This window comes from Palaemon carinicauda, chromosome 26 (genome assembly GCF_036898095.1).
Source record: "Palaemon carinicauda isolate YSFRI2023 chromosome 26, ASM3689809v2, whole genome shotgun sequence".
In the NCBI taxonomy this organism is placed as follows: Eukaryota; Metazoa; Arthropoda; class Malacostraca; order Decapoda; family Palaemonidae; genus Palaemon; species Palaemon carinicauda.
This window is the reverse complement of record NC_090750.1, coordinates 41,587,802-41,612,265: the sequence shown is the minus strand read 5'-3', so window position 1 is coordinate 41,612,265 and position 24,464 is coordinate 41,587,802. Positions and strand designations below refer to the sequence as shown.

Below are 24,464 nucleotides of genomic sequence, written 5' to 3'. Positions count from 1 at the left end.
CGAATCCAAGCTGAGATGGTATTCTTGGTGACCCTCCTTTTCGTCCTTCCTGTGCTCACAAACAGGGTTTGCACGCAAGGACGAACTGCAGCTGTTCTTTTAAGATAACGCCTCAGACTCCTTACTGGGCATAGATGGTCTGGGTCATCTATTACAGAACGAAGCCTCGAAATCCTGAAGGAGTCGAACCGTGGGTCCAGAACTCCAGGATTTTGAGTTTTAGCAACAAACCCAGGGACGAACCTGAACGTTACTTTCCCCCATCCCCTTGAATGGGCGACGTCGTACAAAAGACCATGAAGTTCACTGACACGCTTGGCTGAAGCCAGAGTGAGCAGGAACACCGTCTTCCAAGTCAGGTGACGATCAGAAGCCTGGCGTAATGGTTCGAACAGAGGTCTCTAAAGAGCCCTGAGAACCCGAACCATGTTCCATGGAGGAGGTCTCACTTCCAACTGAGGGCAGGTAAGTTCGTAGCTTCGTATGAGCAAAGAAAGTTCCAGCGATGAAGAAATGTCTATTCCTTTCAGCCTGAAGGCCAGGCTTAAGGCTGAGCGATAGCCTTTCACCGCCGAGACCGAAAGGCGCATTTCCTCCCGCAAATATACAAGAAACTCCGCTATTGCTGGAATAGTGGCATCGAGGGGAGAGATACCCCTCCCACAACACCAACCACAGAAGACTCTCCACTTCGCCTGGTAGACCCCTGCAGATGACTTTCGCAGGTGTCGAGACATCCTCTCCGCAACTTGTTGCGAAAAGCCTCTCTCTCTGTAGTCTCCAGGCGTGAAGTCGAAGCGATGCTACGGCTTTGTGGAAGATGTTGCAGTGTGGTTGCCTGAATAGCTCGTGTCGTGGGGGGAGTTCTCTCGGGAGTTCCATCAGGAGCTGCAGAAGGTTCGGGAACCATTCCGCCTGATGCCATAGCGGAGCTATCAAGGTCATTGACAGGTTGACCGATAGTCTGATCTTGTTGAGCACCCTTCTCATCAGACAGAACGGTGGGAAGGCATACACGACGATGTTGTCCCACCGTTGTTGGAAGGCATCTTTCCAGAGTGCCTTGGGGTCCGGGACTGTGGAGCAGTACAGCGGCAGCTCTAAGTTCAAGGCTGTCGCGAACAGGTCCACTGTTGGGGAACCCCACAAAGTCAGGACTTTGTTGGCTACTAGACGATCCAAAGACCACTCGGTACTCACTATCTGCGAAGCTCTGCTCAGACTGTCGGCGAGCACATTCCTTTTGCCCGGAATGAAGCGAGCTGATAGTGGTATCGAGTGGACTTTGGTCCATCTCAGAATCTCTACTGCAAGATGGGATACGTGTTGTGAAAAGGTACCTCCCTGTTTGTTGATATAAGCCACTACTGTGGTGTTGTCGCACATCACCACCACATCGTGACCCGCCAGGGTCTGTTAGAACTCTTGCAGGGCCAGATATACGGCCTTCATTTCTAGCAGATTGATGTGGAGGTACTTTTCTGATTCTGACCATAGGCCTGAGATCCTGTGGTTCAGAACGTGGGCCCCCCACCCTTCTTTTGACGCGTCCGAGAACAGCATCAAATCCGGGGGGAGGACGAGAAGATCCACTCCCTTTCGAGGGTTTCCGTCAGTCAACCACCACTGCAGGTCCGTCCGTTCCGCAGGACCCATAGGGACCAGAATGTCTGGGGAATCGTAGCCTTGATTCCACCGGGACTTGAGCCGCCATTGTAGGGATCTCATCCTGAGGCGGCCGTTTGGAACTAGTCGGGCCAATGTGGACAGGTGACCTAGGAGACATAACCTAGATTGGGCTGGAAGCTCTTCTTGTCTGAGGAAAGGCTCTGCGACCCTCCTCAGCCTTGCTATCCTGTCGTCTGATGGAAAGGCTTTGTGGAAACTGGTGTCCAATATCATGCCTAGATATACCAGTCGTTGAGATGGAAGCAGAGAAGACTTCTCGAGATTTACCATGATCCCTAGATCTTGGCAAAGTCCCAGAAGCTTGTCTCGGTGTCGAAGAAGGGTCGACTCCGAGTCTGCCAGGATCAGCCAGTCGTCCATATAGCGAAGGAGACGGATGCCGATCCTGTGTGCCCACAAAGAAATCAGGGTGAACACTCTGGTGAACACCTGTGCTGCTGTGGAGAGACCGAAACACAGCACCTTGAACTGGTAGATCTTCTTGTCTAGGCTGAATCTCAAGTACTTCCTGGAAGACAGATGGATTGGGATCTGGAAGTACGCGTCCTTTAGATCCAGTGTGCACATGAAGTCTTGCGGTCTCACTGCAAGTCTGAGCATCTCTGGTGTCTCCATGCTGAACGAAGTTTGTTTGACAAACTTGTTCAGGGCTGAGTGGTCGATGACGGGTCTCCAGCCTCCAGACGCCTTCTTTACAAGAAAGAGTCGATTGAAGAAGCCTGGGGAGCCGTCGACGACCTCTTGGAGAGCATCCTTCTTGAACATGGTCTCGACTTCTGCCCAAAGGGCTAGGCCCTTTTCTGATCCCATGGCATAGGAGCTCAACGACACTGGATTCGCTGTCAGGGGAGGTAGAGATGTTCTGAACGGGACGCGATATCCTTGGCTGGTCACGGAGATCGTCCAGGAATCGGCCCCGAGTTGCTGCCACTTGAACGCGCAACTTTGCAGGCATCCCCCCACTGGTGGACATGCAGGGGGATTGCCAATCCTAGCGTTTGCGGCCTCGGCCGCTCCCTCTAAGATTCTTGCCTCCCCTGGAGGACTTTCCGCCCTTCCTGTCTTTGACCGGATAGGGCTGCTGTTTGGACACCTTTGCCTTTGCTGCCGGAGCCGGTTTCAATGTCCTAGACAGACGAGGCTGTTGTTGTTGAGGTGCTGGAGGCTTGTAAGGTCTGGATGTAAGAGCCCTTTGGAGGAGAGAATCGTGATTCGATTTCCTTCACCTCTTAGCTGTCCGTTCCACATCCTTGGGCTCAAACAGGCTCTTTCCAAGGATGGAAGAGTGTCTGAGCTTGCAGACATCCACGGCTGGGACCTTCAAGTGGAACCTCTCGGTCACCGCATCACGACGCTTCAAGATCGAGTTTGCCCACAAGTTCGAAACTTAGTGAGCTAGGAACTCGATGGTGCGCGTGCCCGAGAGGAGGAAAGTCTCCATGGCCTTCCTAGTGCTCTCCTTGGACAAGTCCTTGGATCGCAACAGGATGCCCAGAGACCCCAGCCAGACATCCAGCCACGAAGTGGCCTGCATGGCACACTTTGCGACTTTCTCCTGGCTCAAGATCTCTGTAGCCGAGAATGTCACCTGCCGGGCGGAGAGTTTCTCAAGAACCCTGGAAAGCTCTTCCACAGAGGAAGAGCTAAAGAAGACTCCCCCATGATCTCAAAGTACCTCCTCTGTTGTACACGAGGAGGTGGGAGGAATTTGTTACCGGCAGAGGAACGGCTAGAGGAGGCGAGTTCGGAGAGCTGGCTCTCAACCTTGTCTCTGGCGCTCTTCACCCCCTGGGACCAGGCCAGAGCCGCACTGCCCTTTGGAGGTTTTTGAGTGCCGTAGACTTGGTCCAGGACCGTATCCTTGCCTTTGCGAGGGGCGGTCACCGGATCCTCGAACCTGTTGAGTTGCCTTATCAGATTCAGGACCTGCCAGAAGGCATGCTCTGACTTATGCAGCTCTCCTCCTTGTGGACTGGCAGCAAAGTCTCTTGTCCCCAGCTGCTCTACTTGGGGGGACACGTGGACGTTCTCCTGGGGTCTTGCTGGCTCTGGTCTAATCCGGGATGAAGACTTTGGGACGGTCTTCGAGTCCTTGGGCTCCCTCCTAGGAAGGATACAGGACTCCAGTAAAGAAATCTGAGGGCTCCTCTCTGCCCCCACACGAGACGATTCTCCTACTCGAGGTGGGGTTCCTCCCATTGGCGCCGTGGGAGAATGTCTCCCCTCGCTGGATTCTCCTAAGGACGGAAAGGCTTCGTCCACAGGAGAAGGAGAAAATGACTGAGGGGGGGAAGGGGCCTTCCTGACGGACTTCTTGGGAGCCAGTTTAACCCTAGGAGAAGTCACCACGAAGTCTACTCCTCTCCTTCTCTTCAGCGGAGACGAGGCTGCCGTTGTTTTGAGGCCCAGATACGCGAGGGCCGGCTTAACAGCCTGGACGACCGCTTTGATCAGGGACCCAAACCAAGGCTGACGGCTGACAGACGCAGTGTCAGCGAATCCCGCTGGAGGGAAGGGGATCGGGCGATCCTTAGGAGTAGACACCACAGGGCCTGCCTGAAAAGAAGAAGAGTGTTGCCTAAACCTCTCTGAAGATTCTTCCTCCTCCTGCAAGTGCGCTGTTCTGCGCTTACGGGGTGGAGATCGTGAAGACGATGATCTGGAAGTACGTGCTCCAGAAGACTCGCAAGGTTGCCCGTGCTGCGAAACCCGGCGGGAATCGCAGTCGAGATCGCGCTCGCGCGATGGTAAAATCGCGGGTTTGCGCGCGGGCGAACGATGGCGCACATGCGCGCGAAGATGAAAACGCGGATGCGCGTGGGCGAGAAGGTGAAAGTGCATGTGGGTGCGCAGGTGAGGGTGCGAGCGGTTGTAAGGGTGAGCGCTGGCGGCCGGGAGAACGACGGGGCGCAGGGAAGCGATGGCTCCTTGGCGAGCGATGGCGCGTAGGGCGAGAAAGCGACCGACTGCACACAGGCGAGTTAGCGCGTGGGGGCGTAGGAGACCTTCGGCGATCTGAAGTATGGGCGCGCGGGCGCGTTAGAGAGCGCTTGCGCGCAGGCGAAGGATTGCGCGGGTGCGCAGGAGATCGTTGGCGCGCAGTTGCGCGGTCAGGAGATATCAGGTGAGGTGCAGGACCAGAAGGTGTAGTGGCGCGCAAGGGCGAACGCTCGTGGGCGCGCGGGCACGCAGAGACTCGTACTAGTCTAGAAGTGCGCACAGGTGAATGCGCGCGATGGCTGGCGCGTGGGCAAGTTCTGAGGGAGCGAAGGAGATCGTTGGCGAGGAGGCGAAGGAATAATCTCCTTGCCTGCGCCCAGATCCGGGGATCGTGAGCGTGCGGGCGAACGTTGGCGTGCATGGCGCGCATCAGGAACAGGTCGCGCAGATGTGCGCTGGTGAGTAGGCAATCGTGGGCGCTCAGGAGAACGTTGGTGCACAGCAGGAACAGGGCGCGCAGATTTCGGCTGGCGAGCAGGAGAGCGCTGGCGCACGGGAGATCCCTGACGAGCAGGAGAGTACTGACGCGCAGGTGAGCGCTGGCGAGCAGGAAATCTACGGCGAGATGACTCAGCTACAGGAGATCGCTGGTGCGTTGAGTCCGAAGAGATCTGATCCACAGCTACAGCAGAAGGGCGCTTGTTCGCTACAGCGGAGACCGTGGGCGCGCAGGCAAAACCTGGCACTTAAGGGACTTACAGTACTCACATTGTGAGATAAGCCCTTTTGCCCCGAAGGGACCAGTGCCCGATGGAAAACGGGGTGCGTTGGCGCCCACTGCGCATCTGCGTCCAGGAACGGAGAAGGAAGACTAGCAGGTCTGGCAGGCGTAGGAGATCGCGAACGATCTACTGAGAGGTCCAGCGATGCAGCTGCAACGGTCTGCTCACGTCGAGGAGGATCCTCTGCGGGGGACGTCGAAGACGATGAACCGAAGAGGCGCCTCCTAACTCCCTTGTAAGGAGAAGGAAGGCCTCTACGGCGAAGAGGAGAGCGAGCCTTACGGTGAAGACGACCTCGAGGGGCAGCAACACCATCGTCGGTCCTCCGAAGAGGAGTCTCTGTCAGTGAACTCCCCCAAGGGGGAGAATCACCCGCAGGAGAGACCGTTGGACCCAGCTCCTCCCTCGAAGGATGTTCGGAGGGGGGAACTGAGCCTTCAGCAACATCCGCAACAACAGCAGGGGTTTGACCCGACCCGTCGGAAGCCTCTGCCACAACAACGTCGACAAAAGACAGAGGATCTACCTCTCCTATTACCAGCGACTGTTTGACAGCTGAACCCAACCGGATCAGGTCAAACAGGGCTTCCCTGGAGGACGAGCCCTTAAGCCCCAAGGAAGCCCAAAGCTGCAAAAGATCATTGTTAGCAACAGAGTCATCAATATCAATTATCCTCCCCCAGAGGAGGAGGAGGAGCTGCCTCGCTATGGGAGGCAACTGCCTCTCAAGAACCCCTAGGTTGGTCAACAAAAGAAAGGCCTACGCTACCAATCGATGGCCTCTCACGAGAGATCGATCGAGTGGGAGCTTCGGGCAACGGAAGAAGAGTCTTTGGAACCTTCCTTCTTCAAGGAAGCCCTTGAAGGAGAAAGGTCACACTTAGACTTCTTACGTCGCCGGGAAAACCTCTCCCACTGGGAGGTAGACCACTCCCTACACGTTTTATCCTCATCACACCGTTGACCTCTGCAGTACAGACACAAGGTGTGGGGGTCCGTCTCGACCGCCGACATGAACGTCCCTCAAGGGCGGTCGGGTAGTCCAGGGCACTTCCGCATGATAGAGAGAGGCCAACTTCCAAACACACGAGCTGTAAGAAAAAGCAAAAAAATTAAGGCTCTCAAAAATGCGAGGGTGAGACAGACAGGTCTGATCATCACACGAGTCAAAAGTGAAGTGAATCAGTTCACCGGTGTGTGAGGGGGGGAGGGGTAGCTAGCCACCCCTCCCCTACCCCCTTGCTAACTAGCGAGAGGGTAGTTAACCCTCGTTAAAAATCTAATGGCTCGTCATTCAGCTACGGCGAAAGTAATACCCTATGTAAATAGCGTGGTTTGTATTTCGGTTACGGAACAATTACGTTTTCTCTCCCTCTCTCCCTATACAGTGACTTGGGACGAGAATAAATATCTGAATCGAGAAGAACGTTTCTCACTCTCTATCTCCCTGTATAGTGACTTGGGACGAGAATAAAGATTTGGATCGTGCGCTCTGTCTTCTCTCTCTCTCTCTCTCTCTCTCTCTTGTTACGAGAGTACTGGCTCACTCACTCTCCGTCAAGAAAAGCTTATTTGACTAAAGAAAAAATACTAAAAGGACTAAGAAATTGCAAAATAACTTGTTCCTTATATTTATTATTTAAAAAACTTCAGTTTGTAAGAAGAATGAACTAAACGTCAAACTCTTATGCAAAGTGAAATCGTGATTCTCTCTCTCTATCGTAACGATAGAGTGCACACTGCGTACCAAAAATAAACTTAACGTTAGTTCATCTTTGAAAACAGATCGAAAACTATTCAAAGAAAATTTTTTTTAAAAAGACAAAAATTCACTTAAAATATTTTCTAAAAATATTCATCCCATCGATCCATAAAAATACAAAATTTCTCTCAGTATTTAGTACAAATGGAGTGAGAATCGATGAGACCTAAGTAAGGAGGGTGATATATAAAAATATCGAGGTAAATCTATAAATATCAACAAGAATTTATAAAGTGATAAAATAAATATGACAAATTCGTAGATAATTTGTATTTTCCTAACGATACAAACCTTAGCTATTTACATAGGGTAATTACTTTGGCGACAGCCGATGACGACCCATAAAGTTTTAACGAGGGTTTCTTACCCCACCGCTAGTTAGCGGGGGGTAGGGAGGGGTAGCTAGCTACCCCTCCCCCCTCACACACACTGGTGATTGATCCACTTTACTTAGAGGTAGGACTTATCTTGGGGGACAGGGCTGGCGGGCACATAACTGTAAATAGCTAAGGTTTGTATCGTTAGGAAAAATACAAATTATCTACGAATTTGTCATTTGTTCCGTAACTGAATACAAACCACGCTATTTACATGGGGTGACTTAACCCTTAACCCCTGCCATACTGGCTTTGGCTTGCCCAGGGGCCCCGAACCCGAGTTCATAAAGCAACTCAAGGGTTGGGGCCCCTGCGCCTCGCAGACAGCTGAGGGGCTGCTGCGGCCTACGTAAGTCGTGTGTGAAGGTGAGCAGTGACATGTCATAGGAAGTTGACCTGGAGTTCTTTAGAAAGAAATCTAGGCTAGGACTACCCAATACCACCTCGTCAGGGTATGGGGACATGACAGTATTACAACTTAACACGTTGACTGCGATGTGCTCCACATATGGTTCACCGGGGACTCTCTGAATGAGCGATGTGTACCCTATGTGGTACACATGCTAAGAATTAAATATTTTTTTTCAAGTATCCAAATTTTATCAAAATGGGCTTTTTTTTACCAAAATATTATTGTAATATATTGGAAATTAATTAAAATCAACTAAAACATTAACTAAACACTTAATTTATTACTGAAAATAATCTTCACATGCTGGCAAAAGGGGCATATTTTTTTTTCTAATTCTTTCTTTCTTTCAGTAAAACAATAGAAAACATTATCATTAGATCAATAAAAAAGCTATCCTTTTAACCCTAGATTACATTTATATAAATTCAATAGAAAAATAAATCAGTTTGGTAAACATTTTACTTCTGAAAAAAAAATAGTATCCTTTTCTTGGTGAAAAAAATATCCATGTATGATGAAGGATATCGTGGTATTTAGAGTACAAGTATAAAATTAAGATTTTTTTTTTCTGTGTTGCTTCTACATAAGAAAAACCAATAAAATACACAAATTTATATTCTTCAAACTGAATGTTTCAAGTTGAAACAACTGAGACAAAGGAAAGGTTTACCCTCACAATTCTCACATTATGTGTTTACTCTTCGTGCTTTCTTTTGAGCTACAGAACTTCCTTTATTTTGTGACAGTATCTCATAACAGGAACGACAAAGCCTTCTTTTCTTGGCTTTGGGGCCAGGAGCTTCAGTCAGGGAATTTTTTCTGTATGCATATGTACGCTTTTGTGTGTATACAGTGTGTATATATATAATATAAAGGAATAAGTAGAAATGACAAAGCAAGTAATACTTACATACATACATACATACACACACACACACATACATACATACACACACACATACATACATACACACACACACACACACACAAATATATATATATATATATATATATATATATATATATATATATATATATATATATATACATACATACATACAGTAAATATACATACATACATATGGTACTAAAAGGAAGGCAAGAATTCAAATATTTTCTGGGATGTTAATTTTTCATCATATTGGGACAATGGGTAATTTGTATATTAGTCTGTTTATGCAAGTGTATATATATATATATATATATATATATATATATATATATATATATATATATATATATATATATATATATATATATATATATATATATATATATATATATGTATATATAAACTACCAATTTTGTGTGTATGTGCCATTCCTTTTTCTGTTACTTCCTTTATCTTATTTTCTAATATTTTATATTATAATATATTCTCTTATACAGACATAAGGAAGAGTTCTTTTCCACATTTTATTCCTCTCTTGCATAAGTGTGAATATATGTATGTATGTATGTATGTATGTATATACATGGAGAGACAGGTACAAAAAGATGGGCTACCATATACAGATGGACAGATATATACTGTATGAATAACTGAAGACGACCTAAATAATTTACTTGTATGTAAATACGTTTATCTATGCAAAATACAAATTTATATTGCCAAAAATACAGCCTTTATATATGTTTCCTAATGTGTGTGTCTGTAACATGTATGTACATCTTATATATATTATATTCAAGTGAATGTTTATATATATTCCTATATACACACGTGTGTACTACAAATTTTATTTGCACATATGAAAACATACAAAGGTGTTATATATATGTGTGTGTGTTTGTGTGTATGCAATCATTCAGGGCGATGTGTGCCTTTTAGTCACACTGAGTATGAGCCATGTCTGGTACATGTTGCATACGGTAATTCCCTAGATCAGTCTGAGCGATATGCACCATAACTGAACATCCAAAGTGTGACCATATTCGGCACACAACGCCAGTAGAACTATCTCTAATCATTTTGGGCGACATGAGCCATATATGACCACATCTATTATGTCCATATTAGGTACACAACGCCTGTAATGAAGACTTTTATTATGTCAGGCGAAGTGTACCACATAAAGTCACGCTTTTTACACTGGCTGAGCACTCGGCTTACCTCACGGATACACCATAACAATTCTCACGTCAATAGCTAGCTGGTTACTGATTTTAATTGGTGTTAAAGAGAACGCCCATTGGGCCGTTTCACAATATTGCCAATCGCAGTCAACGTGTTAATACTAGGAACACAAGGAAGCATGGCTTATCTGCAGAGGTTCGAGGTCAGCTGTGCAAAGGACCCAGGATGCTGTTTTTCTCCAAGGGAGGAGAGGATGAAGAAAAGAAAAGGGCCAGACAGATCTTTTCATTCACACATACTAAAACCGGGTAACAATGCCCTCAACCCTCTGCTACTTGTCCAATTAGGAGCCTGAGGTTAGACCAGCTGTTGTGCAGCCACCACAGGGCCGATAGAAAACGTATCGAGCCGTCTGTGTGTCACGTCTTGCAGGTAGTGGGCCGTGAAGGTGGTCTGATGCTTCCACACCCCAGCTTGCAGGACCTGCGTCACCGAAAAGTTCTTCTTGAAGGCCAGGGACGTAGCAACGACCCTGACATCATGCGCCCTAGGGCGCCGTGACGGAGGAGGGTCAGAACTCAAGGCCAGGTGAATCACCTTGCGGATCCAGGCCGAGATGGTATTCCTGGTGACCCTCCTCTTCGTTTCCCCGGTGCTAACAAACAGGGCTCGCACCTGGGGGCGGACTGCAGCTGTTCTTTTAAGATACAACCTCAGACTCCTGACTGGGCACAGTAGGAGATGGTCTGGGTCATCTGTTACAGAACGAAGACTCGAGACCTGGAAAGAGTCGAACCTAGGGTCCAGCAACAAACTCAGGGACGAAGCCGAACGTTACCTCCCCCCATCCCCTTGAATGGGCGACGTCGTACGAGAGACCATGCAGTTCGCTGACTCGCTTGGCCGAGGCCAGAGCTAGCAGGAACATCGTCTTCCAGGTAAGGTGGCGATCAGAAGCCTGGCGTAATGTTTCGTAGGGAGGCCCCTTAAGAGACCTGAGAACCCGAACCACGTTCCAAGGAGGAGGTCTCACTTCCGACTGAGGGCAGGTAAGTTCGTAACTCCGTATGAGAAGAGACAGTTCCAGCGAGGAGGAAATGTCCATTCCTTTGAGCCTGAAGGCAAGACTTAAGGCTGAGTGATAGCCTTTCACTGCCGAGACTGAAAGGCGCATTTCTTCCCGCAGATACACAAGGAACTCCGCTATTGCTGGTAAAGTGGCATCGAGGGGAGAGATACCCCTTCCACGACACCAACTACAGAAAACTCGCCACTTCGCCTGGTAGACTCCTGCGGATGACCTGCGCAGGTGGCCAGACATCCTTTCTGCAACATGTTGCGAAAATCCTCTCTCCTTGAGGAGATGCTGGATAGTCTCCAGGCGTGAAGTCGAAGCGAAGCTACGGCTTTGTGGAAGATGTTGCAGTGTGGTTGTTTGAGTAGCTCGTGACGTGGAGGGAGCTCCCACGGGATCTCCGTGAGGAGCTGCAGAAGGTCCAGAAACAACTCTGCATGATGTCATAGCGGAGCTATCAAGGTCATCGAGAGATTGACCGATGTTCTGGTCTTGTTGAGGACCCTCCTCATCAGACAGAATGGGGGAAAGGCGTACACGTCGACGTTGTCCCACCGTTGTTGGAAGGCATCTTGTCAGAGGGCCTTGGGGTCCGGGACTGGGGAGCAGTACAGCGGAAGCTTGGTGTTCAACGCTGTAGCGAACAGGTCCACAGTCGGGGAACCCCACAAAGTCAGGACTTTGTTGGCTATCCGAGGATCCAAAGACCACTCGGTACTCACTATCTGCGTCGCTCTGCTCAGACTGTCGGCGAGCACATTCCTCTTGCCTGGAATGAAGCGAGCCGCAAGTGATATCGAGTGAGCTTCGGACCATCTCAGGATCTCTACTGCAAGATGGGACAGCTGTTCCGAAAAGGTACCTCCCTGCTTGTTGATGTAAGCCACCACCGTGGTGTTGTCGCTCATCACCACCACGGAGTGGCCCGCCAGGACTTGGTGGAACTTTTGAAGTGCCAGGAACACGGCCTTCATTTCTAGCAGGTTTATGTGAAGGTACTTTTCTGATTCTGACCACAGGCCTGAGGCCCTGTGGTTCAGAACGTGGGCACCCCACCCCTTGTTTGATGCGTCTGAAAACAGCATCAAATCCGGGGTAGAGACGAGAAGATCCACTCCCTTTCGCAGGTTCTCGTCTGCCACCCACCATCTGAGGTCCGCTCGTTCCGCAGATCCCATGGGGATCACGATGTCCGGGGAGTCGAGTCCTTGAGTCGCCACTGAACGGATCTCATCCTGAGGCGACTGTTGGGGACGAGACGGGTCAGGGAGGAGAGGTGGCCGAGGAGACGAAGCCACGATTGAGCTGGGAGTTCTTCTCGATTGAGGAAAGGTTTCGCAACCTTCCTCAGCCTTGCTATCCTTTCGTCTGATGGGAAGGCTTTGTGGAGATTGGTGTCTATGATCATGCCTAGATATACCAGTTTCTGAGAGGGCTGCAGAGAGGACTTCTCAAGGTTTACCACGATCCCCAGATCCTGGCAAACTTCGAGGAGCTTGTCTCGGTGGCGAAGAAGGGATGCCTCCGAGTCTGCCAGGATCAGCCAGTCGTCCAGGTAACGAAGGAGACGGATGCCGATCCTGTGAGCCCAAGCAGAGATGATGGTGAAGACTCTGGTGAACACCTGAGGCGCTGTGGAGAGACCGAAACACAGCACCTTGAACTGGTAGATCTTGTTGTCTAGGCAAAATCTCAGGTACTTCCTTGAAGACGGATGGATTGGGATCTGGAAGTACGCGTCCTTCAGATCCAGTGTGCACATGAAGTCTCGTGGTCTCACTGCAAGTCTGGCCGTGTCTGCCGTCTCCATACTGAACGAAGTCTGCTTGACAAACCCGTTCAGTGTCGAGAGGTCGATGACTGGTCTCCAGCCTCCAGACACCTTTCTCACAAGAAAGAGTCGACTGTAGAAGCCTGGGGACCCGTCCACGACCTCCTGGAGAGCGTCCTTCTCCAACATGGTCTGGACTTCGGTCCGAAGGGCCTGCCCTTTTGCCGATCCCATGGCAAAAGAGCTCAACGACACTGGATTCGCTGTCAGGGGAGGGAGAGATGCTGTGAACGGGGCGTGATGCCCTAGGGATATCACAGAGACCGTCCAGGCATCCGCCCCGAGTTACTGCCACCTTGCTGTGCAACTCTGCAGGCATCCCCCCACTGGTGGGCACGCGGGGGGAATGCCAACCCTAGCGCTTCCGGCCTCGGCCGGAGCCTCTAGGGTTCTTGCCTCCCTTGGAGGACTTCTTCCCCCTCCTGCCCTTGGCAAGAAAGGGCCTAGACACCTTGGGCTTCGCTGCTACGGTAGTCTTCTTCGTATCCTTGAGGGGACGGGGCTGCTGAACCGCCAGAGGCTTATAGGGCCTCGATGTCAGGGCCCTATGGATGAGGGAATCCTGGTTGGATTTCCTCCACCTCTCGGCAGAGAGCTCCACGTCCTTAGGCTCAAACAAGCTCTTACCGAGGACGGAAGAGTGTCTGAGCCTGCTCGACTCGGCGCTGGGAACCTTATGGTGGAACCTCTCGGCAACAGCGTCCCTGCGTTTGAGGATCATGTTGGCCCACAAGCTCGAGACTTGGTGGGACAGGAACTCGATGGTCCGAGTGCCTGAGAGGAGAAAAGTTTCCAGCGCTTTCCTGGTGCGTTCCTTGGAGAGATCCTCGGACCGCACCAGGATGCCCAGAGACCCCAGCCAGATGTCGAGCCATGAAGTGGCTTGCATAGCGCACTTGATGGCCTTCTCCTGGCTCTGAATCTCAGTGGCTGAGAAGGGTACGTGCCGGTTGGAGAGCCTCTCAAGAGGGACTCCCCCTGTGAGTCCTTCCACTGAGTGATGTAAGGGAAGGCTCAGCGAAGACTCCTCAAGGATTTCAAAGTACCTCCTCTGATGGACACGAGGAGGAGGGAGGAGCTTATTTCCGGCACTGGATCTAGTGGAGGAGGCAAGCTCCGCGAGCTGGCCCTCGATCTTGTCTCTGGCGCTCTTCATCCCTTGGGACCAGGGCAATGCTGCGCTGGCCCTAGAGGGTTTCTGAGTGCCGTAGACGCGATCCAGGACCGTGTCCTTACCTTCACGAGGTGGGACCTCAGGGTCTGGAATCCCATTAAGGTTCCTCATGAGAGTCAGGACCTGCCAGAACGCGTGTTCTGACTCCTGGTGCTCGCCTCCTGTCGGACTTACAGCGAAGTCTCCGGACCCCAGAGGCTCTTCCTGGGGGGAAATGTGGGCATCCTCTACGGCTCTGGGCTGTTCCTGACTGATCCTAGTAGACGATTTTGGAATCGTCCAAGAGTTCTTAGGTTCCTTCCTGGGAGGGATGCAGGACTCTAGAAGCGAAGGGGGCAAGTCCTTCTCCACCTCGGGACGAGGAGACCTCTCGGGAAGAGGAGGAACATCCACCATTGGTGCGATGGGGGAGTATTCCTGCTCAACCGACTCCCCTGAGGAGGGGTAATCCTCCTCCGCAGGAAAGGGCGAGAATGTCTGAGGGGGAGTAGGATCCTTGCGCAAGGATCTACGCAGGGACAGCATAGGCCTCGGAGGAGGATCCATAGGAGAGACTCCTCTCTTCCTTTTCAGGGGGGAAGAAGCTGCTGCTGGTTCGCGACCCGAATCAGAGAGTGTTGGCTTAATCGCCCGCATGAGAGCTCTGAGTAGGGTGTCGAACCAGGGCTGCTGACTGACAGCAGCGCTGTCAAACACTCTCTCTGAAAAAAGGGGATCGAGGGATCCCTAGAAGGAGTCGACACACGAGGGTTCGCCTGCAAGGCTGTAAGAGAAGAATCCCTAGACCTGTCCGAGGAGCGTTTCCCCTCTGGCGAGCGCGCTGGTCTGCGCTTGCGGGGAGGGGAATGCGACAAGGAAGAAACCGCCTGTCGGCGATCGCGCTGGGGCTCATATGACGGGCCCAGATCAGGGTCGCGCGCGAGAGAAGGGCGTGATTGTGCGCAGGAGGATGGTCAGGAGCGATGGCGAGCTGGAAACAGAGCGGGAGCGTGGCCGTGGGGGCGCACGGTAGCCTAAGCGGGAACATGCCTGCGAGCGCGAGTGGGCGATGGTGTGGGCGTGCGGCGATCAGGAGCTGGAACAGAAGCGGCCGAACGCGCGGGCGCGCAGCGATCTGGTGCAGCCCCTGAGGGCGAGCGATAACAGGAGCGCCCGAGCGGGTGTCCGGTAGGACTGGCCGAGGGCGCGATAGTGCGGGAGCAGGGTCGCGAGCGACCTGGGAACGAGAGGTTTGATGACGGTCTGGCTGGACCGGTTTACTCGCCTGTGCAAGCGCTAGATGCGCTGGCGATCGTGGGCGCGCATGGCGCGTATCAGGAGCAGGTCGCGTCGGGGTTCGCTGCTTCGGAGGTCGCGAAGTGCGAGCCGCGTGAGTGCCTTCTGGAGTTCGTTGCGCCACCACCGCTGTCTTAAAGACAGGCACGGGGCGTGAAGCAGGAACAGGGCTCATTTTGGGCGCGTCGGGCGCGATCATATCAGTGGTAGATTCGCGCGGTTCCAGAGGTGGCCGTGAGCGCCCGTGCACTGACTTGGCAACCTCTGGGGCGACGAGCTGAGTCGTCGCGACGCGTGGTCGCGTTGGTGCTGGAACAGGAACTGCACGCGGGCGCGCATCGCGAACCTCTCTCGTATCGTGAGCCTCCCTTGTATCGTGAACCTCCTTAGGTGGGCGCGATGGGCCCAAAGCGGCACGTGGGTGCGTTGGGGTGCATGTGAGCGCTGAAGCTGGAATCGCGCGGGGACGCGTATCGCGTCTCTCCCCCGCAGGGCGAGACGAGTCCGAAGGAACCTGTGGGCGCCTGTGCGCCAACTTAGGAACCTCCTGGATCGCGCGCGGTGAAACAGGAACAGGGGCCGGTGAGGTGCCGGAGGGCGCGTGAGCACTGGAGGCTGCTGGGGCACTGGTGGACGCGTAAGCGCCTTATCAGGAACTGGCCGCAAGCGCGCAGGAGAGCGCGGCGGCGCTATAACAGGAACAGGACGCACTTGCGCAGTTGGGCGCTTGCGCGCTACTTCAGGAACTGCTGGAGGGCGACGGGGCGCCGATGGGCGTGGGCGCGCAGGGGAACCCTGGCTAGCAACAGGAACAGTGGCGCGAACGCCTAAGGGTGAGCGCCGAGGGGCTTTGTCAGGAATGACAGGAACAACAGCAGCAGGGTGCGCAGGCGGAGCCTTACGCTTAGGGGAGAGCGGCGCAGTTGCGCGCTCAAGTCCCTGAGACCCCGAAAGGTCAGGAGGTTGCGCAGTGGCAGTTTCCGGCACGTAAAGCGCATCAGCAGCTTTAGATGTAGATGGTTGAGGTGACAGCTCACATTGTCCCGAAGGACGACCATCCTCCGACGGGGATCGCGAACGATCCCTGGAGAGGTCAAGGTTGGTAGCAGGTAGATCAGGAGAACGGCGAGTCGTCTCCTCCGCAGAGGACTGTTGTGACGACGAGCCGAAGAGGCGCCTCTTAACCCCTTTGAAGGGGGAAGGAAGGCCTCTACGGCGAAGGGGAGGGCGAGCCTTCCGCCTTATACGTCCACGAGGGGCGTCTCTACCAGAGAACTCCCCCGAGAGGGAGTCTCAACGGAAGGGGAGACCGTGGGACTAAGCTCCTCCCTCGAAGTATGTTCGGAGGGGGAGACAGAGCCTTCTGCTACCGCAGCCACAGGAACAGGAGTTTTGTCAGACCCACGGGATGTTTCCGACACAACAACGTCAACCACAGACAGAGGATCTATGTCCGCTGAGGTTGACGATTGTTCGGCAGCCGCACCCCGTTTGATCATACCAAACAAGGCTTCCTTGGAGGGCGAACCCTGTAGCCCCAAGGAAGCCCAAAGCTGAATAAGGTCATTGTTAGAAACAAATACCTCCTCCGAGGGGGGAGGGGCAGCCGCCTCGCTATGGTAGGCAACGACCTCTCCCTCACCACGGGATCGGTTAATGACGTCAACATTACGGTCTACGCTACCTCTCGCCGGACACTCGGAAGAGGCCGCCCGAGCGGGAGCTTCGGAGGAGGAATGGGCGGCGGAAGAAGAAGACTTAGGATTTTCTCTCTTCCGAGAAACCTCGGAAGGAGAAATATCCCTCTTAGCCTTCTTCTTACGTCGCCGGGCGAACCTCTCCCACAGGGAGGTAGACCACTCCCTACACTCAATGCACAAATTAGAACTATCACACCGCTGGCCCCTACACTGGGGGCATAAGGAGTGAGGATCCGTTTCCACGGCCGACATAAAGGTCCCACAAGGGCGGCCGGGAAGTCCAGGGCAAGTGCGCATAAGGAGAGTAGAGGCCAACTTCACACACAAACACTGAAAGAAAAAGCAAACAAAAATTATGGCAGTCAAAAGAGAGGAGAGCGCTGACAGGTCTGTCGTCTCTCCGAGCCAAAAGTAAAGTGGATCAATCACCGGTGTGTGTGAGGGGGGAGGGGTAGCTAGCTACCCCTCCCTACCCCCCCGCTAACTAGCGGTGGGGTAGGAAACCCTCGTTAAAACTTTATGGCTCGTCATCGGCTGTCGCCAAAGTAATTACCCTATGTAAATAGCGTGGTTTGTATTCAATTACGGAACAAACTAAAAACTTAAAGCCTTTCACACACTTCCCATACACTGGGGGAAGGGTCGGCCATATTCTCTCTCTCTATCGTGGAAAATCCAGAGAGATAAAAAAAGCAAGGGTAAAATTTTCTCTCTAAGATCTTTATTGTTTGAGAAAAAGTTGAAAGAATAACCAACCAATCGAAAGCCAAAAACCAAAACAAGTACTTCACCAAATTGTAGAAAACTTGAGGTTAGCGCAAGCAAGGAATCAATGTTTACACTCGACTCGGCAAAGAACAACTGAAGAACTTTGGAATAGTGATGGTATCCTGCCGAGTGGTGGCGCTAGTGTTCACCCAGCAACCCAACCCCTCGATCGCCCGCGAGTTTTGAATCGGCTGCCGGACCGTCGGAGACGTTAGCTATATATATATCCATCGGCTAAGTTAAATATTTAAAAAAAGCCATTTTTTCCCACCTTCGTCTTCAGTTTCAACTTATCCAACATCTCGTATAGACGTCTCCAAGAGGGAACTTAAGGGAAGCACATCAATCTATTTCAAAATTTAGTGTAATTTTGTTTATGTCAGCAATTGATTATCATATGATGGAAATGCTCTTCGTTCACTGTAAAGCTACTGTTACTCATGTGTAATTAAAAAATAACAGAGAAATAGTGCCTCAATGGTCCGATTCTGAGTTAATTTTCATGGAAGGCCAGCACATTTTCTACTGCAAAGCTTATGAAAAGATTGCCCCCCCCCCCCAAATAAAATTAAATAAAAAAAAAAAAGGCGACGGTGTCAATCATTAGGTAAGGAATTACTTGTGATTTACTTTATCATAATGTAATGATTTATTTGTGATTTACTTCAAGTTTGTGACCTGGGAATGGGGGGTCCGGATAGCGGTTGTGACCTGGGAAAGGGGTACGGGGGGCTTGCCCCCGGGCTAGGGGTTGTGACCTGGGGACTACTAGGTTAGTTTAGGTGGATTTGTTAGGTTTTGTACCCTTTTACAAACCTCATAAGTTAAATAATCACATTTTGCCTGTTTTCAGCCATTTACGTGAACCATATATTTTTCCAACTGGTTATCTTGCGCTTATTTTGCATTTCTGACCATAATCATTGCTGCAAATCACTCGTTTATGACGTTTCCCCCAGCCAAAAAACCCCGGTTTCCCACTGGGGTCCTCCATAATTGTCCTTAAGAACGGGTGGTTTGCCCCAATAATCAGGGTCAGAAATGCATAAAACACAAGATAGCAAGTAGGAAAAATATATGGTTCAAGTATTTGGCTAGAGATTAAAGTATCATATATTTACCAAAACGGGGAAATAAATACTCATTTTGAATGCACGGGGGAGGACCAGTCTGTCATTATACAAAGGCTCCGAAAAGATTATACCAGGACTGAGAAATTACAATTCAGAATTGTGTTAGTCTATTTTAGTGGGACGGGTAAAATTGCCTCTTCTTTAACATTCAATCAACTCGGGTGTAACGGTCTGAACGATCCCCCAGTCTCAGAATTCTCCCTGATAATCTGCGCATGCGCGAACATTACCGATTGCCAGTGCATACGAGGTTGATGTTTTATTTTCCTGTAATGTTAGCGTGCACAGCTCAACATTACCGCTTGCCAGTACATACGAGCTTGATGTTTTATTTTCATGCGAGCGAAGCGAGCTAATGGCGGAAAAGAACCATTATACAATGTCAAGAAGAATTCTGAGACTGGGGGATCGTTCAGACCGTCACACCGGCACAAAAGCTAAGAAAGTAAAGGTAGGCAGTTTCTATTCATCCCATTATTACACGAGTTGGTAATCGCTTTCCATAATGGGAAAAACTAGTCATCATGACATAGCCATTGGCATGACAGCCTTTTTATAGCGAAAATTAACACATAAAAGGTATACCTTACAAGTAAGTACGTGTCAACTTACGTGGTCCAGGAACAGCTTGCAAAGTTCCGCATTTCCCTTAAACGCAGCATGATGCAGCGGTGTCATCCCGTTAGTATCTACATCGGTAACTTTGCCTTCACCCTTCAACAGAAGGGCTTTGATATTCTGAATTTCATTGGTTGCAACTAACCCGATAATTTCCGGGGGAGGAATCTTGTCAGTGACTTCGGACATGATGTTTGTTTACGTCTGGAACATTCCCCTTCTCCTCTTCTACTTGGATGTAAGAAGACCGCTGGGCACGGGAAGTCGGTAACTCCCTACACTTATTACAGTGTTCGCCTTAAAAAAGAAAATAATAAAGTTTAACCGAACAGTACTCTGCGTATGTTATCAAGTCCATATGAAGTTAGCAAAAACTATTATTCCTTATATGAAAGGCTCTCGCAAAGTTGCTTTAGAGTGATGTGCGATGCCCCCAACAATTATGATGAAAGACATGACATCACTCAGAACGATATCGATTTTCGTGAAACTTAGAATAATTATGATGTATAGTATTACAAATATCAACACTTTGCTTAGCCGCTTGATGCTAAATATGAAAAATCTAACAAATTTTGACGTTAGTCAGACACGTATTATCCGGAAGTAAACTAGTTAAACTCAGTGTCAGTGAAGGCTTTATGACTTGAGCAACAGGTTCCGGGAGCCATGTATCATGGATTTATTGACATTCTTCATTGGCAAACGCTGTGGCCCATCCTTAAAGACCCAGCCTCCCTTTATTTCAGATAACACCATGACAACTGCAAGGCACGTACGTATACATTTCATCAATATATCGATTGCTGAAATTGCCTAATAAATTTGTTCACTACAAAATCACATGCAATATCGGTTATTGTGTTACGGGTTCAGGATCGTTAAGCTGCTCCAGTCAGTCTGGAATAATTATTTGCTTATTAAGAAGGTTAAGATTCTATTATAACATTCCTTATTTCCCTTCTTGTATGCTGACCTTTTCCTGATGAATTCCCCATTTTACATTTCATGTTTGTTTGTCATTTTTGCTAACGTTGCTCAAATACTGGTTCTGTAGCTGATTGTTAGAAATATTAAGTACTTCAGATAAATGTCAGAGACCTTTGGTTAATTCCTTTGCCCTTATGGGTCATTTATCTATTCAAGAATTGATTTGGTTAACTGTAATATTTTTATCGGGATATCGCTTCAACTGGTTGGTATAGTGGCAAAACCAGCATAAAACTAGTTAAATCTATTAACCATTTCATTAAAATATGTTGACCATAATAGAATAAATATAAATTATAGAAACAGGAACGAAAATTATAGGCTTTGTGAGTTATGCAGAGAGGGAGAAAATACCACTGAGTATACTGTATGTTTCATCATCATTTCAGCCTTCAAAAGTCCTTTGTTGGATGTAGGCCTTCCCCAGGTTTCTCCACAGACTTCTATCGCAAGCTATTCTGTGCCACTGTTGCTTATGTTGGTCTAAGTCATCTCGCCAAGACATGTTTAGCCGTAAAGAATTAAGAACATTAAGGAGCAGTGACAAAAAATTAAGAAAATTAGGATCGCAAACTAAAGAAGTTTCTTGATATATTAAAAAGGTTATGGAAATTAAACATAAAAGTATGCAAGCAGTGTTGTGTGTGCAGACGGAGGAAACTAATGGCTATCATAGATATACTATTCCTATGATGAATGACGCATAAACCGAGCCCACATGCAAGTAGACGACAGCCATCTTACCACAGAAACTTGTCGAGGTCACTCGATAGAAATTTAGTTCTCGCCGTTGTTTATGTATTGTTAGTTTGCTGGAGTTTTGTGCTGCCTTTAGCTGCACCAGCAAACGTATACCGTAATCGAGCCAACTAATGATATATTAAAGAGTAAACACAGAGAAACAAACTCACATAATATATATATATATATATATATATATATATATATATATATATATATATATATATATATATATATATATATATATATATATATAGGCCTATGTATATATATATATATATATATATATATATATATATATATATATATATATATATATGTGTGTGTGTGTGTGTGTGTGTGTGTGTGTGTGTGTGTGTGTGTGTGTGTGTGTGTGTGGAGAATTTTATATCTGAATGGTTGAGTGGGAACTTAGTCCAGGAAAGTCTCCCTACAGCAATTACCCAAAGCTCAACAGGGGAGGATAATGAGCACTTACTCTCGGGACACAAACGCCCTGCTAATACTTTACTGCCATAGTTCACTAACCTTTCACTCTTAAATACAAAAGGAGGCAATTTTACTGTCCAGAGGCCGGAGAACTCCACACGTTAATTTGGAAATAATTTATGGCCTACTCTAGCTTTGTCAGGGCTAGAGTCATCTCACTCTAAGGCTCTGTTTCGACTCCGTCCCAGTGACCCCAGTGAGATGCTGTACAGGTATCTTACGTTACTGCAATTAGAGACAATAAAAAAAAGGGGGAACAGTGGAGTATAAAAGTATAAAGTAAAGTTAAATGGGGATCTTCACCTTCAAAGCACTAAGTTAAAGAGCGCACACTCGCTGATACCAACTTACCTTTGTCTAGAGTAGGTTACTCTCAACACCTTGGGTACTTCTGACCCGTCCCATAGCATAAATGGGTAAAATTCATATGCGGTTAAGGATACCAAAATGTGTAATCTATTCCAAATGATTTATTACAGAAAAAAGGTATGGAAATAACTCGATGATTTTAACACAACAAAATTAAAAATTGGAAAAAATATCAGTAACTCAATTATAAGTTTTACATATGATAAAATGAATTAAGTAAATTTACAGCACAAAAAATTGAAAACGTCAAACGGAATTAACTCGTGGATTGAACCTCAAACAGAATAAAGAAGAGTCAAAGAATTCTGATCAACAATTTGTGCGGTAGGATGCTGAGAGGTCCCAACATGTGGTCAGTGACCTCAACCAATTACCAAGATCAAAAAAATATGAATACATTAATTTCCATGCACGCAGCCCGAAAGATGTAATGCCAAAATAATACCTAAACTTAACTTATGAGAAATTGAAACTTATCTAAAGGGGGAATGGCCATTAGTTGAACTCACAAGATTTTTTTTTCTGTTGTGGGCGCCCGTGTCCTAAATGTGGCGGTCTTCAGTTTGCTCACTAGGCCTGCAGCACTTAATTTGCAGAGTCAACGGCCCACTCCAAGTTCTCCAACTAGCCCCCAAGACTGGAACCGACGTGCTGTAGAATTAGCAGCTATGCACTAACACTGGTCATCTGCTTGACCTCTTCTACGTATTCTTGGTTAGTTATTGTGTAAGGGGACAGGCTAGTGATGGAGAGTGGGAGCACGAGGTTGACATTGGAGCCTGGCTGGGCAGCTCCGTTTCGTACCGTGGCCTGTATGTTTGTGAGGTCGAGTTCAGGTCAGCTGCGTCCTCCTGCCTTCCCAAAAAAAAAGCGTATCTTGGTGCGTAGGCCTACGATCTTGAGGTGCCAACTCTCATTTAGGACAGGCTCAAAAACCTTGTGCCTTGTGAATTTCAAGCAACACACTTATTTAGAATACAAGGAGAAATCTTGCAACTCCAGGGGGCAAAGATAATCCTAATTCTAAACATCTGGCATACAGAATAAAAAATGAAACTAAAAGGTAATTTAGCAAGTCGGGCTTACGTGTGTGGACAACCATACCTCCTAGACTAGCAGACTTGAGTTGTAATTAAGAGATTTAAAATACTGTACCTAAATACTTACGGTAGAATAATGTATACATAAAACAACAAAGTATTAATCTTGGGACACTCGCTTAAGAAAGACACATTACTCACATTTTTCCCTGCCGTGACGTCACGAACAATAACAAAGTCTACGTATAAACTATGAAGAAGAGTAGTGAAGAAAATTCTTCACAATATATATATATATATATATATATATATATATATATATATATATATATATATATATATATATATATATATATATATATATATCATCTCCCACTTCACGCTTCATAGCTCTCAGCCATGTAGGCCTGGCTCTTCCAACTCTTCGAGTGCCTTGTGGAACCCAGTTGGAAGTTTGGTGAACTAATCTCTCTTGCGGAGTGTGAGGAGCATGCCCAAAGCATCTCCATCTACCCCTCACCATGATCTCATCCACATATGACACTCGATTAATCTCTCTTATAGTTTCATTTCTAATCATGCCCTGCCATTCAACTCCCAATATTCTTTTGAGAGCTTTGTTCTCAAATCTACTAAATCTCCTGTTGGAGATTGTTTCATTGTCATACCACGACTCATGTCCATACAGTAACACATATCTCACTAAACTGATATATAGCCTGACTTTTATTTGCAATTTCAGGCGATTTGATTTCCATATTTGACATAACCTAGCCATTGTCTGATTTGTTTTCTTCAAACTTTCACTAAACTCTAATTCTAATGACCCTGCATTGGAGATCATAGTTCCTAAATACTTAAAGGATTCTACCTCATTAATCCTTTTTCCTTCCAATGATATTTCATCTTCCATTGCATATTCCATTCTCAACATCTGTCTTTCTACTATTTATCTTGAGCCCAACCTACTGTAATATTTCATGCATTCTGGTAAGCAAGCATTGCAAATCCTGTTGTGTTCTGCTAACAAGGACAGCATCATCAGCATACTCTAGGCCTGCTAAATTCCTATCACCAATAAAGTCCAATCCTTCTCCGCCATCTTTTACTGTTCTACGCATCACAAAATCTATGAGGAGGATAAACAGCAGAGGTGATTACATATTCCCTTGGAGTACTCTGCTGTTCATTTGAAATTCATTTGATAGGACTCCACTAACAT

The 24,464-nt window shown here is 48.4% G+C and overlaps 1 protein-coding gene across 1 annotated transcript in view; it reads right to left on the bottom strand.

Moving 5' to 3' along the window:
- Positions 1–19,864, bottom strand: part of LOC137619507 (ankyrin repeat and MYND domain-containing protein 2-like) — a 62,003-nt gene extending 42,139 nt beyond the window's left edge. Inside the window, exon 1 of the mRNA XM_068349599.1 lies at positions 19,608–19,864. Coding sequence (XP_068205700.1) covers positions 19,608–19,802 — 195 coding nt within the window. The 5' untranslated portion in view covers positions 19,803–19,864. The remainder of the gene's footprint in view (positions 1–19,607) is intronic.
- Between the last annotated feature and the right edge of the window lie 4,600 nt (positions 19,865–24,464).